The following is a 20,588-nucleotide window of genomic DNA, read 5'->3' on the forward strand; positions in this document are numbered from 1 at the left end:
ATTTGTTTTGTTAATATTTTCATGTTTTAGTTGTGGCAAAAAAACCACATAACATAAAATACACCATCTTAGTCATTTTTAAGTGTACGGTTCAGTAGCGTTAGGTATATTCACATTGTTGCACAATAGATCTCTAGAGTGTTTTCATCTTGCCAACTGAAACTCTATACCTATTGAACAAAGCTTGTTCTAAGTATCTGTAACACCTAGGTGAGTACCGATCAGTAGAAGGTACTGTACAAAACTCTAGCAAACTAAATTTAAATCTTCCCTTGAACTACAGATTCATTTTTTAAATTCCTATCCACATTTTTTTAACATTTTATCTCTTTTCCTATTCTCAACTTAATTAATCCACTTAACCCTCATCCTACTATACCTGAACTATGTATAGTAGATCTCCTCCCTCCACACTCGTAGGCTCCCTTCACAACCCTCACTTCCAAATAACAAGCTCACATCAAATGGGGCTCCCTTGGGTTCTAGGATAACATGAAAGCTCGTCAGTTCGTTTAGTCATTACTAATTTCTACCAGCTATTTAAATTATCTCCCTCTACTACCCTACATCCACTCCCCAATTAAGCTAATGTATTATTTGCGCTTGAAATCTGGCCAAGCACAACCTCAGGGTTTTGCTTTGATACTTCTTTCCAGTTTTCTAAGTCCATCTTTCATTCAGATTGACCTAGAAGCAACTTGTGGCCACTCCTCACTCCTGCAGTCTGCCCTGTCTGAAGGCCCCCACCCTACATCACTACGGTGGAATGTTCACCGTCACCTGATGAGGCGACTCAGACTCCTCATATACAGCCCAGCACCACTGAGGTGCTCTTGAACCCCATTTTAATCTTAACGAGTAGGAAACCCAATAAAGACATTTAAAAACTGATTTAAGAGAAAATATTCTCTGGCCCTGATAGCGCATACCTGTAATCCTAGCGCTTCGTGAGGCCAAGGTAGGAGGGTCACACAAGGCCAGGAGTTCCAGACCAGCCTTGGCAACACAGTGAGTGGGATCACATCTCTAATATCATATCATATATACAAATATATATACGTATGCATGTGTGTATATATGTATATATATAAACACAGATACACACATATATGTATAATATACTCATTCAATATGAATAAGCAAAGAAAGCAAGAAGAAGGAAAAAGAGGCAGGTGAATTTATATAAAATGATTTATATCAAATATACCTCATGTTAAGGAAAAAAATATATGTACGTTTATATGCACACACATATATACATATATGTTTATATGTATAATGTACTTGTTCAGTTTGAATAAGCAAAGAAAGCAAGAAGAAAGAAAATGAGGCAGGCAAATTTATATAAAATAGTTTATATCAAATACACCTCATGTCATGGAAAAAATAGTTACATTTTATTTCCATATATAGACACTGTGATGTTTATTCCAAAATCTTGGTTCAGACTTAAATGTTAGATAATCACACAAAAAATGTGATGACTGCCTTTATACTTGCATTAACTAGCAAATGGCCTGACTCTCAGAAAGAGGTACATTCGTCCCTGGGTATCCAGAGAAGACTGGTCCTAAGACCCCTGCAGATACCAAGACCACTGAATGCTCCAGTCCGTTTCATAAAATGACACAGTATTTGCATATAGCGATGCGCCTCTTCCTGTATATATTAAATCTCTTAATCACTTATACTACCTAACACTGTGTAAATGCTATGCAAATAGACACTCTACCATATGATTTGTAACATTTCTTGTCGGCATATTTTTGTTGGTTTTTAAAAATTATTTTGAATTCTCAGTTGGTTAACTTCTCAGATGAGGAACCGACTAATGTGTAGCGCTGCCAATAGAGGTGACAGAGAAGAGCCTTTTCTGTACTTGGGCATTAATTTAAGCTCAATTTCCAGGCCCCGTCTGTCACTGCGTCCAAACACCTGCCTCTCTTACAACCCTTGCCTGGATTCTCGCCAAGGGCCAGAGCTGTGGTCAGAATGTTTCTATCCCCCCAAAATTCGTATGTTGAAATATCATCCCTCACGGTGATGCCACTGAAGGTGGAGCCTTTGGAAGATGATTAGGTCATGAGACAGCGCTCTTCTAAATGGGATGAGTGCCTTTTCACCTTGTGAGGACACCATCTATGAACCGGGAGGTGGGGCCTCACAAAACCCAACAACGCTGGCTCTCTCAGCTCAGGCTTACAGGCTCCGGAACGATGAGAAATAAATTTATTTTCCTGAAAAGCTACCCAATTTCTGGTATTTTCTTGTAGTAGCTTGAACAGACTAAGACACCCAGAGATATTAAACTACTAATGTCTTAGTAGACAAAGGAGGACTGTGCTAGAAAACCTCAAACAGCTTACAGAACCATCCCAACCTGGGGCTCAGTAACGCTTTCGTAGAGTATTTCTTGGGAGACATTGACAAAAAGTGGATGAATGTCTAATTGACAAAAATGTATAAGTATTTTTAATTCAGAAATGGGTGGTTGCAAATTGCTTTTGAAAATCTCCTGAGAGGAAAAACTAATGCTAATGGCATATAGTGGAGAGAATATCTTAATACTATCGAACCTCATCCCTCAGCAGTTAAATCATAGACTGTCGGAAACATCTATAAAGAATGTATAAAGAATCTATAAAGTTTATATAAAATGTATAAACATCTATAAAGAAAAAACGTTCAGAGTTAAACAAAACTTCACCTATTGTTTTTACTTCTATACTTCTGTAAAGACCTTATCATATATACTGACTCATGCTTAAAACAAGTGTAACTTGCCTTAAGTAATTATAGAAACCTTGTTGGGGATGTTTCAGAATTAAAAGATGCACATTATAATTATCAGAAACAAATACAATCTAAACAGGGGAAACTGGAAATCTGCATTCCGCCGAAACACAAATTCTGGGAGAAAAGTGTATGAGCTACTGCACGAAATTGTAATTCCTAAGCATAATGCCAACCTACATACATTTTCAGTAAAATCAACTTGCATCTACACACCAGTTGAAATTTAATTAAAAATTTGTAGTAAGAGGCCGGGCGCAGTGGCTCACACCTGTAATCCCAGCACTTTGGGAGGCCAATGCGGGAGGATTGCTTGAGGCCAAGAGTTCAAGACCAGCCTGGGTAACATGGCAAAATCCCATCTCTATTAAAAATACAAAAATTAGCCAGGTGTGGTGGCACCTGCCTGTAGTCTCAGCTACTTGGGAGACTGTGGTAGAAGAATCGCTTGAACCTGGGAGGCAGAGGCTGCAGTAAACTGAGATCGCACCACTGCACTCCAGTCTGGGTGACTGAGTGAGACTCCATCCCAAAAAAAAAAAAAAAAAAAAATTACAACAACAAATAAATTCAAAACCCTAAATTATTTTTCTTAACTTTATATAAAAAGAGTTTCTGGGTTTGAAAACCAGAGCAGACCTCAACATATTTTGTCTCCTTAACTCTTAGTATCACTATGAATATGTTTCCTTTTCATTTGATGGATAGGATCTATATGACTGAAGACCTCAGGATCATACTCAGAATTATACTGTTTATGGGAATAAACTTTTGAAAAGTAGAGGACACAATGACTTCACTTCATTTATATGCTTTCCCTGGAGTCAGAGTTAATTCAGGCTAATTGTCAGTGAATGGCAACTTGAGACTTGTTGAGAGAGAGTCTGAATACAGTTAATTCAATCAACAGAAAGAAACCTCGTATCAAAATACAGCATTGTACATACTTAAACAGATCACAAATTCAAACATGTTCCCCAGGTGTAGCAATTTCACACCTTCACTTGGGATGATCAAAGGAGAGACTGCACTTGAAAGTATTGGTGGAGTATGACAAAATTAAAAGGCACACTCACAAAACAGCCCAAATAACACACTCAGATTATTCTGTGAAGTACCTTGAGCTAGGGAGCGTTTTTCAGTTAAGTATCCTCCCCTACCACCCACCATCACCACCAAAAATATCTGAAATCTCACCTGACATTTGTAGAAATGCAAATGGAGAAAATTACAACAACAAAAAAATTGCTCCTATATTCTTTTTGGTCCACACCTGTAAATATTAGTTCCAGTCCAACTCATTGCCATGGAGTTTGAATTTAAGTTGATATGTTTGTTTGTATGCTTATTTGTTTTAAGAAAGATACAGAATAATAGTTCTTTGTTTTCCCACTCTTAGACTTCTAGTATAATCATTCACTAATTTCTTAGTCTGAACCTGACAAGTAAAAGAAAAAAACCTCAGTATATTTGGAAGAGAAAGTAACCCGATAATGAGAAAAGTACTGTCAGTTATTCTCAGGAAAGGTAATGTCAGCTTCTGAGAAGACAAATTGCCAGTTTTTAGAACAAACACAAACAGAACAGAAAATGAAGTGAAGATTCAAATAGCAAGATTTTCCAACTTAATTGGGAGCAAAGTGAAAACAGTCTAGTAGAAGTTACACAAGGATTTATTAGGAACTTTGTGGCCATCCGCTGTTTCCATATGGTTAATCGTTCTATATTTTTAAATAGTTGAATCTTACCTGAAATTATGGAAATACGACACAGAAAATCTAACATAACAGCCATACAATAATATTTATTAAACGCTAGAAATGTTTTATGACTGTGTTTCATACTGAGAGGGGAGTTGGATACAGTTACTTCAATGCACCAATAAATATCATTGAATCTACACTTAATAATAATTACATATAAATTCCTCAAAAAGTTAAACAGAGTTACCATATAACTCCACAGTCCTACTCTTAGGCGTAAACTTAAGAGAATACCCAAACGAAACCATATGTGCACACAAAAATGTGTACAAAAATTTCCATAGCAGCGTTGATCATAGTAGATAAAAAGTGGGAGTAACGTAAATGTCTATCATATGATGAATGGATAAATAAAAAGTGGTATGTTGATAACATGAAATATTATTCAGCAATAATAAAAAATAAAGTACTGATACATGCTACAACAAACACGATCCTTGAAAACATTAATGCTAAGGAAAAGATGCTATTATAGTCACACAAGACAATATATTGTTTCATTCCAACATACGAATTGTCCCGAATAGGAAAATGTATAGCTCTAGACATTAGATTAGCTTTTACTTAGGGCTGGGGTGAGAGGGTGTAGGAATGGGAACTGAGTGCTAATGGGTATAGAGTTCTTTGTAGGACTGATGAAAATGTTCTAAATTTGATTATAGTGTTCATTGCACAACCCTGTGAATATGCTAAAAACACTGATTTGTATATATTAAAAGAGTAAATGATATGGTATGTTAAATATATCTCAAGCATTTTTTTGAAAAGCTCTCTGTGGATTGGTCTTTTTGCAATTTAATTTATCTTGTGTCTTTATGATGTATAAAGGTATTTTGCCTAGATAAGATTCATTGACAGCCAAAATAAAATAAAAAGCAAAAATTTACATATTTATTAACTTGAGGATATTAAGGAAGCTATTTACGTTGTCTTCATTTTTAATGCCACCTGTGTCCTCTCATACTAAAGTCAGTCTACTTCTGTAACCTCTCTTCTTTATACAGATAAACCATCGATTTAATTTTTGATTTAAAGCAAACAGGAGCATTATGTTTGTTCCACAGCTTTGCTATTCCTGCAATCCGTGACCTATAAATAATGCAAGACCTTTTTCTTCCCTAAATGACTTTCATACAGCATGAGCCTTGATACAGAAGACAACAAATAAAAGAAAGAGAAAGAAAAAAAATCATCCTCAAGTCATGGAATTCAATCTATTTCCAGTTCCACGTTTCAATTATGAATCACATCTGTTCTCTTGTAACTGCATCAAAAGCCAACTTTTGAGCATGTCGTCATTTTATTTATCAAAGCAAAGGTAAATCACAGCTAATCTGAAAAGTTTCCTGTGTTTTGCTTTAGCAGTAAGAAAAAAGAAAAAAAAAGATCGGTTTCTATGTGACCCCTGACCTTTGAACCACAACCTCCTTGCCACTAAAGTGTTCAGCACCTCATTTAATCTCCACTCTCCGCACTGGCACAGTGCTGAGAAAAGGAAACGGAAAAAATAATCTGGGGACTTCATCAATTTTTCATGAATTTTCATTTAGGCCAGAACCCCCTCTTACCCTGGTCGATAGATCAAGCTGCTGTCATATATTTGCCACCTGGGGCTACAGCTGCCATCTCTAGAGGCTGCCACTGACTCAGGCTGCATCACAGGCAGCTACAATCTCTGTGAGGACCCCCTGTGCTCCTTCTGCTCCATAAACAGGGAGCACAAGGGTTCAGAACTGAAACTCTATCTGTACCAGCTACACCATGGCTGTCTTGGTGGTCCCACTGGGAAACTACGTATTAGCTTTTTGAGTACCAGGCCTCTTTCTTATCAACTCTACAACCATTATCAACTATTTAAAAAACAATTTTTGCCTAGAGATTACTCTTGAGGTCAAGTGACTCAAAAAACACTTTCTGGATAGCTTTTTTTTTTTTGCAAACTAAGAAAAAAGTAAAAGCAAATTTGAGGTGATTCCATTGCAATGATTGGTCCTGAATTTTTTTTCCCTCTGCTGTGTTGTTCCAGAACATAAAGCTGAAGCATGTATTAAAGGAAAACAAACAAACATCAAAATGAATACAATATGGTAAAGAACTGGCTGACTTCCAAAAAACCAGTCAAGACAGATGGTTATCAATAAAATTCCACATTTCATATCATAGTAGAATCCAACATTTTTGAAATTAAAAATGACAACTAATGTGAAGCAAAAATAGTAAAAAAAAAAAAAAAAATCCATATTTTTTTATCAATAATCATTTTATAAAAAAAGTTGTCACATGTTTATGTCCTACATACTAATATGCTCTTGACTACTTAGGTACATCTAGGTCAGTGGTCCTCAACTGACTTTCCCACCTGGGAATATTTCCAATATCTGGAGACACACTGTTTGTCTCAACAGGGTTAGGGAGGATCCCACTGGCATCTCGTGAACAAATGCCAGAGGTGTATGTCTAAACATCTTACAATGCAGAGCATGACCCACCCCCCACCCCAAACACACACACTGAATAAATTTTGATCCCAAATGTCAGAAATGCAGAGGTTGACGTACCCTGCTCTAATTCTCCATGCTCCATTCAGAACTACATTCTAGGAAAGAACTGGCAGCATGTGCTACTTCCATCCCACCACTACTCACTCTTCAGCTGTTGTGCTCTGTCCCCATCACTAGAACCCACAGGTACTGTTTATTTGACCATCATTTGGGATTTGCATTGTGTCAACCACTTTTAGTACTCTTGTGGTTTGTTTGTTTGTTTGCTTGTTTGCTTGAGAGAGAGTCTCGCTCTGTCACCCAGTCTGGAGAGAAGTAGTACAATCCCAGCTCACTGCCACCTCTGCCTCCCAGGTTCAAGCGATCCTCCCGCCTCAGCCTCCTGAGTAGTTGGGATTACAGGCACTCACCACCACACCTGGCTAAGTTTTGTATTTTTAGTAGAGTCAGGGTTTCACTATGTTGGCCAGGCTGGCCTCAAACTCCTGGCCTCAAGTGATCCACCCACCTCGGCCACCCAAAGTGCCGGGATTACAGGTGTGAACCATCACACTTGGCCACACTTTCAGTATTTTTTAAAGTATTCCTTGGTTATTCTTGCCACTTCACTGCCTATATTCTATCACTCTGATACTTCTACTGAGACTGACCCTTTTGCATGAGCATTTCTTGCCTTGACCACCACTAAATATTGCTGTTCTGAGCACTGAGATTGGACTCAGCTCTTATTAACTGCGCCCTGAACACAGGCTGCCTGGCAATCACATCCACTTCTATATACCTTCGTGGCTTCCACACCTATCTTGGAAAGACCTCTCCCCTCAACTCGAGAAGCTGTTTCTTTAATGAAACTTGAGATATTTTAAGCTTACTGTTTCCTTGGTATGTCAAACAATACAGCTGAAGTTTACCATACTGTTCTGTTCCCTAAAGTTAGTTCTCCCCTACCTACCCTCCACCTCTATGAATGGTAGCACCATATAGCCAGTCACTCAGCCAAAAAACAAAACAAAATAAAACAAATCTAGTAATCATCCCCTACTCCTCCAAAATGATCACAATGTCACAGAGTTTTAATTCCTAAATATGTTTCCCACTGTTTCCTCCTTCCAATCTTCACTGCTGTGTTCAGTTCAGAATCTAGCATCAACTCTTTTCTGAATTATTTGAGTTACTTAACGCCTCTCTGACTTCAATCATCATACCTTTAATGCAATCTTCAATTCTCTTTCAAAGATTCTCCATTCTCATAACAAAATAGCTTAGATTTTGATTCAGCATATGCCTACCTTTCCAATTTACTCTGACCCCAACCTCATATCCAGACACCTGGCAGTTCTCCAAATACGCAGTGTTCATTTAAGCTTCCATTCTTTCTACCAGAATGGCCTTTCACTTCAATTTCCACCTGGGACATTCTTACATGACCTTAAATCACAGCTAAAATAATGTATCCTCTTAGAATCATTTCTTAAACTTACCTATCTAGAAAGAATTACATATCTTCCCTCCGGATTTGCATAGTATTTTTTACATGTCTTTATAAAGGCTTTATTGTTTGTCCATTTAGTATAGCAATTCTTTATTTACATGTTTGTCATCCCATCTAGAATGTGAGCTCTTTGAGAACACATTGGAATGTGTCTTCATTGCTATTCCTTAACACCTCTGTCAGTGGATATCTGCCTTCCATTAATAAACTAAGTGAATGTACCACAATGAGTATTTATGTTGAGTTTTCTAAAATATGAAGGCCAATTTAACATAATCTGGAGTTGTTCCTCTACTGCTGTTCCTCTGTCATTTTATAAAAATACACATTAGTTACCAATAGGTACTGAAAAATCACAATGCTTTGACCCAAATTTCCATATTAATATGTTTTATGAAATACATAAGGAAAGATAGAAGACTGATGAGCTAATGGAAAGAGATGAGCAACATATAAATGAATATTATTTGACCTTGTGATGCCTCAAATGGAATGAACCGTTGACATGGCATTAGAAAAAGGAATTTTATTCACTACCTAATCCAATTTGCAAGCCTTCTTGTTTTCCTCTCTAGGTCATGAGTAATTCAAGCATTTCTTAAAGCTCACTTATCTCAAAATAAAAAAAAATTACTGTCACATTACACACACACACAAATCATGGTTTAAAATATTCCCACTAAAACAGTTTGATTCATTATTAATGATGCAATTACAAAAGAAAGCAATTCTTTTAGATGAGACAATAAAATGACTGGTCAATTTTATATACTTTAATTTTGAAAAGTAAAATTTGGTTAAGAATTTAAACAGGTTATTTGCTGCTGAGTAGATAAAATTTTTTAAATTCTGAAAAATTAAAATTTCTTAATTTTTATGTATTTAAAAAAGAACAGATTTCATTTAGAGTGTTTCTTCAAATACAACACAATTCCCTAAAAATAAAAATTAGAAGATTCAGGTCCTGGTCTAGCAACCCCATTAATTTATTGTCTGAATCTTGGTCACCTAAACTTCTGGGGCATCATTTTCTTTATCTTGAAAATGGGAGAATAATGCCAATCATATTCACCATAAAAGGGTCTGTTGGAGTAAAAATCAATAAAATTTGGTATTGAAGTATTTCAATATGTTTGAAAAGTTTCCAAAATTAGATATTTCAAAATAAAAATGGAACAGGTATGGATATTTGCATTCTTGAATTTGTGTGTGTGTATTTCAAATTTCATTAAACTGCATTTAAGGGCTTTTTGAAGTATTATTTTATAAAAATAAAACTATTTGGTGGCCAGTACAAAATCCCACTGTTAGCTAAAGTCCTAATGCTCGTATCTCAAGGCACTTCAAAAAAAATAAAAAATATGGGTCTTAGGATTCTCCTAGTCTTTTCCTATTGGAGTTAAACATTTCCAGAATCTGTGGGTTCCAGGTTTCTTAGCAGAAACTATAAATCAGACATAGATGGCTGAGAACGAAAAACATCATTGGAATAATTGTGTAAGAAACTGTAGGCAAGTGGATCACCTGAGGTCAGGAGTTCAAGACCAGCCTGGGCAGCATGGTGAAACCCTGTCTCTACTAAAAATACAAAACTTAGCTGGGCGCGGTGCCTGTGATCCCAGCTACTTGGGAGGCTGAGACAGAAGAATTGCTTAAGCCCGCGAGGCAGAGGTTGCAGTGAGCCGAGGTCACGCCATTGCACTCCAGCCTGGGTGACAGCGGGGGACTCTGTCTCAAAAAAAAAAAAAAAAAAAAAGTACAATTTTGTTTACCAAAAGAAAGACATGAGTCCATGAGCTATTATTTAGAATAAAATATATATAGCTATATACATAAGACTCCAGCATCCTGAAATCTCCCAATTCTCTTATCTTTGAAGATGTACATGACAACAAGGAAGCTGAAGAGTGCAAAGATTTTAAGGCATAATTGTTGCCTTTTTTTTTTTTTTTGAGACAGAGTCTCGCTCTGTGGCCCAGGCTGGAGTGAGCGGCGCCATCTTGGCTCCCTGCAAGCTCCGCCCCCCGGGTTCCCGCCATTCTCCTGCCTCAGCCTCCCGAGGAGCTGGGACCACAGGCGCCGCCACCGCGCCCGGCTCATTTGTTGTATTTTTAGTAGAGACGGGGTTTCACCGTGTTCGCCAGGATGGTCTCCATCTCCTGACGTGATTCCCGCACCTTGGCCTCCCAAAGTGCTGAGATTACAGGAATTGTTGGCATCTTATTCGCAGTTTATTCTAGATAAAATCTTTCCTCAAAACAGATAACTTAATGTCAAACTTTTATGGTATTGTTTACATTATAACCCCAAACCCTCAGTTACAAATTAGGAAAAAAAAAACACTACCCTATTTTTAATTTTGTCTAGAAAATCATCCATGAAGTTACGGAGGCAGTGTTTAAACCGATGGAAAACATTGATATCTTGATTTACCACTGCTATTTGCGCTATTTGATGAGGAAATAAATATATAAAAACAGCAACAGTAAGGCAAGTCCTTAGCTATTTTGATTACCAAGATTGAGTAGAAGTGAGAACCCTCCCATATATGAACATTCTGTTCGCGCAGACAGCAGATCTCCTCTCCGATGAGCGTTAAGTGAATAAGTAAATAAATAAAGTATAATTGCTGTTATTGTTGGGGTATTCTCCTAGCCACACCTAAGGTAATAATTCCTGAATTGGAAGAGTAGGTATAAGCTACAGAATAAAAGAATAGGCTCTTTTTAATGTTGCTGATAAAAGTTGGATTTCGAAGTTAATGTATATATTTATATGTGTGTGGCAGGGTGTGTTTATCAATAATTACTTATATATAAATTGATAACAGACATAGGTACGATATTGAATGTATGCCTTGTATTTGGTGTCATGCTACACATCAACTTTTCATTTTAACATAGCCAATTTTAATACCTGATTATGTCTTTCATTAATAATTCAAATCTTAAGTATGAACCGCCTCATTGCCTCTGTGTTTTCTTATAATAACATATTGGCCATCTTGATTTCACATAAACAAATTGACTACAACATCCTGGCTTGATATTATCTTGACCAGACTTCTTTGAAGAAAACCAAGTAAAATCATGCAATGTGTTGATTGATTCTTTAGGTTTTAGCATCTATGGGAACACATCGAAACTTACTTGAAATAAGTAAAAGTAAATGTGCATATGAGGTTCACTATGTTCACTTACATGCCACTTCCAGAGATGCATTTCGACTCACTGCTTCACCAAGATAGTTCCTTGCAACACAGACGTAGCTTCCTTCATCAGGTTTACTTCTGCGCCCATGCACGATGCGCAAGAAGAATAAGGATCCGCTGGGCAGAAGCATCCTGTGGGACCGGGGATCGTCCTTGTCAGTCTCCACTCGCTCCCCATCCTTGTACCACTCAATGGTGGGCGTTGGCCGGCCCTCCGCCTTACAGTTGAGAGTCGTGGGCTCTCCCTTCGAGACGATGACATCAGAAGGGTGCTCCACAATCCGCGGGGGGAAGTCTTCCTGGCGAAGACGCGATCCTGCAAAACAGGACAGAATAAAGGCAAGCTTTAACATTGCCTTATCTCAACCTTCCGTTTCACTGAGGTTCCTGATGGTGAAATTAAACTCTTCAGTTATTCAATTGAATAGTATTTTATGTTTCGTTTTGTGTATGCATCTCAGAAGTCATCTCAACTCCTTTGTAGAATGGGGCAATTTACCAATAAATTAATATGTTAACTCAAAGGACTTAGGTTCAATGTGTTCCATGAATCATGACAAGCAGAAGTAAAAGAGGACAAGAGACTTTCTTGTTCTTCTGGGATCAGCATGGGTACTAAGATGAGTAACACTAATTTCCCGTCCTCAGATTGCTTGTTATATACTGAGGAAGAAAGTCACGTAAGCAAGCACCTAGAAGACACACATAGATAATGTGCTGCCAATGTGTTATCAGACTAACGCAAAAAGAGACCTGCAAATTATGTACAAATATTATCTGCATTTAACAGATGAGGCAAAAGCTTAGTAAATGATGTCAGTTGCCCAGAAATGTAGATGAAGCTGCAGTAGAGGCAGGCTTTTGAACTCAGGTGTGTTTGACTGAAGAGCTCAAGTATAAATCCGTATGTTAAAATGTAATATGCTGCATAGAGGTATATAAGAAATGCACTATAGGCAGAAAGAAAAAAAATTAAAAGTTAACCCTAAATTAGGCATAATAAGAGATCTCTTCCCCCAAAAAAATTATATTTAGATGGAGCTGTAAAGAATGAAAAATGACAACTAAAAGAAAAAAGCATCATGTCAAGAGATACCATCAGCAAAAAGACAAAGAAATGAGAGTTATGTGCATGGTACGTTTCATAATCAGGAAGGAAGCTGATATGGCAGGAAAAGGTTTGAGGCAGCCTTGGAGCCTGAGACAATGGGTTTTGTACCATGCTCAGGAGAGTGTGATGTTATTTTACATGGCTCCCAGATTCTTAAGGGAGCAGTGACATGACTATCTGTATAACTGAAAGATAGTTTTAGTCTGCATTATCAAAAAGGGATAGCAATGGAGACATGAAGACAGCTGCAATTTACTTAAATAGTTCAAGAGAAAAATAAAAAGAACCTGACCTTGGGAAATGATGGTTTAGGTGGAAAAGAAGGAAAAATACACCCTATCGAAATGCTTGACAGAATTTGGTATATCACCATACACAGTACAACGAAAGAGAGATTGTACCAGTGACTTCCCGGTGAATGCAATACAAGTGGGGCCATAAGGGGTGTAAGAAATCAGAAGAGAGGCCGGGCACGGTGGCTCACACCTGCAATCCCAGCATTTTGGGCGGCCGAGGTGGGTAGATCACCTGAGGTCAGGAGTTTGAGAACAGCCTGCCCAACATGGCGAAACCTCATCTCTACTAAAAATGTAAAAACTTAGCTGGGCATGGTGGTGGACGCCTATAATCCCAGCTACTCGGGAAGCTGAGGCAGGAGAATCGCTTGAACCCAGGAAGCAGACGTTGCAGTGAGCCAAGATAGCGCCACCACAATCCAGCCTGAGCCACAAGAGTAAAATTCTGTCAAAAAAAGAAAAAAAAAAGGAGAAAAGAAAAGAAATAGGAAGAGAAGGATCTGTTGATATTTGTCATTTATATGATGTCAATTACCATTATTCATGAAAATGTTCTACTAGCTGCTCCAGGTAAATAAAAAGGAGATGCTGAGAGGAATCACCATATATGGGGACATAATGATTATATAGATAAGCACTTCTTAAAAATTTGCTCTTATGTAAGACTTTCCAACCAGTCACCTAATATGAGCACATTTCTCTTCAACAGATAGCAGTAATATTTACTTCTCAATGTTACCTCAGTTCATGCTCAATATCAATTGAAAATACGTATTTTAATGTATTAAAGGGAATTTAATTCAGTCTTAAATAAACTTTTTTTTTTGAAGAGGATTAACTATCAAAAGTTGCTGACTATTTTTTTTAATCACATTAGACCAAAAAAGAATGTATACATTACAAGTGTTAGATATCTAAAGCAAAAGAGTAATTTATGGTCTACAGGTCAGAAATTTTTTTTACAAAACTGAAGAGATCCAAAGCATATAGATAGGTAATTGTAGTATACATCACAATAATAAAGGTTATAGAGCATGAGTACCGGGTCTTAAAGCAATGAGGAATTTACAGAATATAAAAGTAACAAGGAATTTTTAAATTCATACTCAAGAAAGACTTCAAAGTTTTTAAATATGAGTGGCTGAATATAAGTAGCTTGCAAATCAGAAACATATTCTCAATGTAAATGTCTGGATACATAGCCATAGACTCTGATCCTAAAATACATCATGAGTTTTATGTCACTTTTCATGTAACAGGCATATAGTAGGTTACAATCATCTCTTTAGATAGCCTCTTTGTTCTCCTTTAATCTCCCTATGCACGGTGACCTACATTCTCCCTACTGCAAAAACTGTTCTACTATTAAAAGTAAGCAAGTAAATCATCCATGCTACTAGGGTGCTATTTAGTACATCAACTTGTTCCCTAACTTATTAGGCAGTAGGCCTGGATATGGGCTGAATAAGACCTGAAATACACTAATACTTATTAAATAAAATATAAAATAATTGATTTATAAAAGAAAAAGTGACAAAATAGTTAAGCTATTTAGCAATAAGATTTAAAATCCAGTATGTCCAATGAGCACACAAAGCATTTTACTCATTTATCATTACAATATATGTAAACTATGTTACCTAGAGATTACAGTGCTGTCATGTCAGGATACTCATCTAATAGTTTTACTCCTACTTTAATAGAAACATCAAAGAACATCTACAACCTAAATATAAAAAGTAAAACTATGAAATGATTACAAGAAATTATAGAGGCAAGTTTTTATGATTCTGAGTTAAGTGATGGCTTCTTGGATATGATACCAAAAGCACAAGCAACAGAAGAAAAAAAGAGATAAACTGGACGTTATAAAATTTTTAAATACTTGTGCTTGAAAGAATACTACCCAGAGAATCAGAAAAAAATATACAAATCATATACCTAACAATGGATTTACGTCTAGAACATATAAAGAACTCATAGCTCAATAAAAATATAAATAATCAAATTTTAATATAGGCAAAGGATTAGAATAAGTAGACAAATTTGTCAAAGAAGTTAGACAAATAGTGATAACCACATAAAGAGATATTCAACATCATTAGCTATTAGATAAATGCAAAACAAAACTACAGTGAAACACACTTCACACCCACTAGGATGTATCTAATCAAAGCAATGTAAAATAACAAGTATTGTCAAGGGTGTGGAAAAACTGAAAACCGCATCCATTGCTGGTGTGAATTTAAATCGTACAGTCACTTTGGAAAACAATCTGGAAGTTCCTCCAAATGTCAAACATGTAGTTACCATATGACCCAGCAATTTCACTCCTAGATATATATCACCCCAAAATGAAACCATACATCCACACAAAACTCACTCATGAATATTCATAGCAATATTATTCACAATAGCCAGAAAAGTAGAAACAACCCAAAAGTCTACCAACTGAATGGATAACAAAGAATGAATCAACAAAATAAATGTCCATGATGAATAAATAAAATGTGCCATATCCATATAATGGAATATTATTCAGCCTTAAACATGAAGTATTAATAATACATGCTGCAACATAGATGAACTTTGAAAAAATAAGTGAAAGAAGCTAGTTGCAATGGACCATATATTGTACGATTCCATTCATATGAAATGTCCACAGTAGGAAATCCATGGACGTAAAATGCAGATGAATGCTTGCCTAGGGCTGGGGTATGGAAGTGGGGAATGAAGGTGGCCTGGGAAAGTGCTGCCAATGGGGGTGGGATTTCTTTAGGGATGATGAACATATTCTAAAATTAATTATGGTGATGGTTACATTATTCTGTGAATATAATAAAGATTATTATACACGTTGGGTGAATTTTGTGGAATATGAATATCTCAAGCAATTTTTTAAAATTGATAGATAAAAGAGCACTGTGAACACGTTTAATAAAAGGTGTGTAACAATTTGTCCTCACTCCTAACAACAGTTAACGTTATTTTCTTCATTTATAATTTTAGGTTATAATGAAATCATCAGGCCTGCAGTAGAGCATTAGGACATAAAGTGAACTGTAACAGTCTTGCCAGCCAGATAGGTAGATTAGAGAGATAGAGAGAAAAATAGATTAGAAAGACAGACATAGATATGCAAAAATACAGCTACAATCTAAGTTTTACGATGTTATTAAAAATATGGAGATTCATTCGGAGCTTTCTTAAATTCAGACATTACATAACAATAGCAGTGGTCTTAAATTCAGACATTACATAACAATAGCAGTGGTCTTAAATTCAGACATTACATAACAATAGCAGTGGTCTTAAATTCAGACATTATATAACAATAGCAGTGGTCTTAAATTCAGACATTACATAACAATAGCAGTGGTCTTAAATTCAGGCATTACATAACAATAGCAGTGGTCTTAAATTCAGACATTACATAACAATAGCAGTGGTCTTAAATTCAGACATTACATAACAATAGCAGTGGTCTTAAATTCAGACATTACATAACAATAGCAGTGGTCTTAAATTCAGGCATTACATAACAATAGCAGTGGTCTTAAATTCAGGCATTACATAACAATAGCAGTGGGTCTTTAAGATGGACTCAATGCCTAAGTCTTCCGATTCTTTAAAACTGTGGAAACGAGTAATATTGTGTAAAAGGGAGGCAGCAGTGGTGGTGTGGGGTGGGGGGTGTAGCTTTCATCACATTCCCAAAGAGGGTGGGCCTTTAAGATTACCAAGGAGCACTAAACTACTGGGTATTCCGTGTTATCGGCTAAAACAACTCCATTATTTGGTCAAAAACCAAAGCTGAGTTGTCAGCAAAACTCACTGGGGACTGAGAACAGAACAGTAAGGGGGAATGGGGGTTGTTTGTCACATGAAGTGCCATGAAGCAGCTCAACCTCAACATTTCAGGAATCTGAAGTGTGAGCCCCTCGACTAGCAACAGAAGCATGATCTGAAGGCACATTCGAAATCGAGGATCTCAGGCCCCAACCCGCATATCTCAGATCTGAATCTGCATTTTACCAAGATTCCCCTGTCGTCATTAGGTATTTGTATGCACAATACCGTTTGATAAGCACTGCGCACACCAGTTTTTGTATGGCTCTGAGCTAACGATGCTTTTAAAAGAGGAGGAGGAAAGGGAAGAGAAGGGGGATGAGGAGGAGGAAGAGGTAACAAAGAAAACGTATATAGCCTGTGAAGCTTAAAATATTTACTAAGGTTTTTGCCCACCGTGCTCAAGAGTACCTGATTATCATTTTCCATTACAAAGTTCATTTTTAATTTAGATTTATTTTAAAAATAAATTTATAAATGTATAAATATCTCTTCTACAGATTTCAAATGAAAATTAGTTTGACAGCAACGTTAATATTGCCCATATAATGAGAAATTATTCAACACTCCTATTTGAACAGATATGCTAAGCGATGTATGAAAGTAACTATCTACAATTCTAATTTTGCTTGTGGCTGATATCATGTCTGGCATCTTTTTATATCTCAATTATTAATTGGGCAATCAGTCAAGTTTTAATTAAAATAATTTATTCAATTATCTCTGTGTAAATGTATATATATGTATGTGTGTGTATATATAGATACATATATATATATTCCCTCTTTCTTTTATAATGATAATTAAAATTGGTCAGAGGTCCTAAAGATGAACATCCAAATGTTTATTTTTACTGTCCAAGAAAATAAGTTGTGAAATTGTCATGTAAATTGTCCATAATTGAATAGATAGGAGAAGCAGAATTAGAACTCATGACCTTTAATCCAAAATGTGCCAGGCTTCTTTAGAAACGAATGGAGGACCAAGTAAAGAATGGACATGGCACCTAGGCTAATTCCAAAGCCCTCTTTTAAAGCTGATTTCTTTTTTATTTTTCTTTTTTTTTTTCAGGCAGAGTCTCGCACTGTCACCCGGGCTGGAGTGCAGTGGCACAATCTTGGCTCACTGCAACCTCCACCTCCCAGGTTCAAGCGATTCTCCTGCCTCAGTCTCCCAAGTAGCTGGGATTACAGGTGCCCACCACCATGCCCAGCTAATTTTTCGGAATTTTTAGTAAAGACGGGGTTTCACCATGTTGGCCAGGCTGGTCTCGAACTCCTGACCTTGTGATTCACCTACCTTGGCCTCCCAAAGTGCTGGGATTACAGGTGTGAGCCACCGTGCCCGGCTAAAGCTGATTTCAATAAAATGCATCACATGAATGTTGCTAGTCATAATTTCAGCAGATAACATTTTCCTTGTTCTTCAAAGCCTGATTCTCGGACTGCCTGCATCAGAATCATCTGGGTTTTTTTTTTTTTTTTCTAATGCTTCATGAATTTGCATGTCATCCTGGCCCAGGGCATGCTAATCTTCTCTGTATTGCTTCAATTTTGGTATATGTGTTGTCAAAGTGAGCACTAAGATATTTGATATTTATTTAAAATACAGATTTTTTTTTTTTTTTTTTTTTTTTTTTTTTTTTAACAGAGACTTGCTCTGTCGCTCAGGCGGAAGGGCAGTGGCACGATCTTGTCTCACTGCAAACTCCGCCTCCCAGGTTGAAGCAATTCTCGTGCCTTACACTCCCGTGCAGCTGGGACTACAGGCACGCACCACCACACCTGGCTAATTTTTTGTATTATTAGTAGAGATGGGTTTTCGTCATATTGGCCAGGCTGGTCTCGAACTCCTGGCCTCAAGCGAGCCTCCTGCTTTGGCCTCCGGAAGTGCTGAGATTACAGGCATGAGCCACCTGACCCGGCACCAGATTCTTAGTCTCCAGAGTGAACGCGGTGCATCAGAAATTACCAGTGAAAGATTCCAAGACGCTGCATCTTTTCCATGCTCACGGGAAGATCACGCCCTCAGACCTGGCTAGATGTAGCGTTCCACAGCGTCATCAAGTGAGCCAGCCAGATGCACATGCATCTGTGAATAATGTTCTAAGCAGCTTAATTTGCATAATGGATTATTTCTGCTTCTCAGAGACTCTCAAACAATGATTTTGTAATGATTTTTGATGAAATATTTGATATTTTAAAAGTTGAGTGGTATATTAGCACTTCAAATTTTTGAAGGTGAAGTATAAATTATAACTCATCAATATAGTTTAGTTTTCTTTAGTCAGTAACTGCTCATTTGCAGTGAGCGCCAGAGAACATTTGTTTTCAGGAAGAGATTTCAATCACATAGTATAACAAAGGAGGAAAATGCCTCTAGAATACTTGTTGATTTCATTTCACGAGTTGCAAAGTAAATACTTCTGCCTCATTGAGTTGGAGTATAGTATTTCCTTGAACCAAGTTTTATTTTTCTTTTACAAACTGGATAGCCTTGTCAACTATTAGCCCCTCCGCAAGTCAAGCAATGTATTTCAAACTGTTCTAAATTTTTCTGGAGGCAGAAGTTCTCAGCAAATTAGGGACAGGGTGTGAAATATACTTCCTCCAGCAAAATTTCTATTCAGTGTTCATTTTTCTCTCTTAAAAATGTATGTCACAGTATGTTCTAGCCATAACTATGTCTATTTTAACAAAATATTGTTCCCCAAAATGATGTAAATAAAATTAACCTAGGAAGATTCTCCAGGATTACTTCAGTTCTGAATGTGATCAGAGTCACCTGCTGATACGAGAGACACAGAAGCACTACATGAAAAGGTGAAGGCTGCCTGACATCACAGTAGGAAGGAGGCAGGGTGGTACAAATAAAGAACACAGGTTACTGATCAGTTCGCATTCACGCCTCATTTGTAACAGGTAGATCGGACATCAATGCTACAAAGAGTGGTTTAGCCCGGGCACGGTGGCTCAGGCCTGTAATCCCAGCACTTTGGGAGGCCGAGGCGGGCGGATCACGAGTTCAGGAGATCGAGACCATCCTGGCGAACACGGTGAAACCCCGTCTCTACTAAAAATACAAAAATGAACCGGGCGCGGTGGCGGCGCCTGTGGTCCCAGCTCCTCGGGAGGCTGAGGCAGGAGAATGGCGGGAACCCGGGGGGCGGAGCTTGCAGGGAGCCAAGATGGCGCCGCTCACTCCGGCCTGGGCCACAGAGGGAGACTCCGTCTCAAAAAAAAAAAAAAAAAAAAAAGGGAAAAGGGTGGTTTAGAAGAATCATATATATGGATCACCAGGATGGGTCGTAAGAATTCAGTGTGATATTTTTTCTCCTCCTGCAAAACATGACAAATACTCCAACTCCAAATTTTACTTCCAAAATTTAGCCCACGAAACTCTATAATCCCATTGATAATAGTTTTTCTTTGCTGAGGATGATTTACATTAATGTCTTATTGCTTGATATATTTTAGCTGGGCCAGGCTGATAGCTTTACACTAGATTTCCAAAGAATTAGAGTTGTTACTATTTATCCTTAGTCAAAAATATATCCAATTCAAAATTTCCCT

General features: G+C 37.3%; 1 protein-coding gene and 1 non-coding gene across 28 annotated transcripts in view; both read right to left on the bottom strand.

Annotated features, from left to right (window-relative positions):
• The window catches only part of ROBO2 (roundabout guidance receptor 2), a 1,364,435-nt gene that overhangs the window by 530,378 nt on the left and 813,469 nt on the right, over positions 1-20,588 (bottom strand). For all 27 annotated transcript variants that reach the window (XM_015445439.3, XM_074033673.1, XM_045384387.2 and 24 more), the window contains exon 2: positions 11,750-12,076. In XM_015445439.3, coding sequence (XP_015300925.3) covers positions 11,750-12,076 — 327 coding nt within the window. The remainder of the gene's footprint in view (positions 1-11,749; positions 12,077-20,588) is intronic.
• LOC123572002 (U6 spliceosomal RNA) lies at positions 18,493-18,597 on the bottom strand. The gene has a single exon (XR_006696356.1). It is a non-coding gene; the product is annotated as a U6 spliceosomal RNA (small nuclear RNA).

Source organism: Macaca fascicularis, chromosome 2 (genome assembly GCF_037993035.2).
Source record: "Macaca fascicularis isolate 582-1 chromosome 2, T2T-MFA8v1.1".
Lineage (NCBI taxonomy): Eukaryota > Metazoa > Chordata > Mammalia > Primates > Cercopithecidae > Macaca > Macaca fascicularis.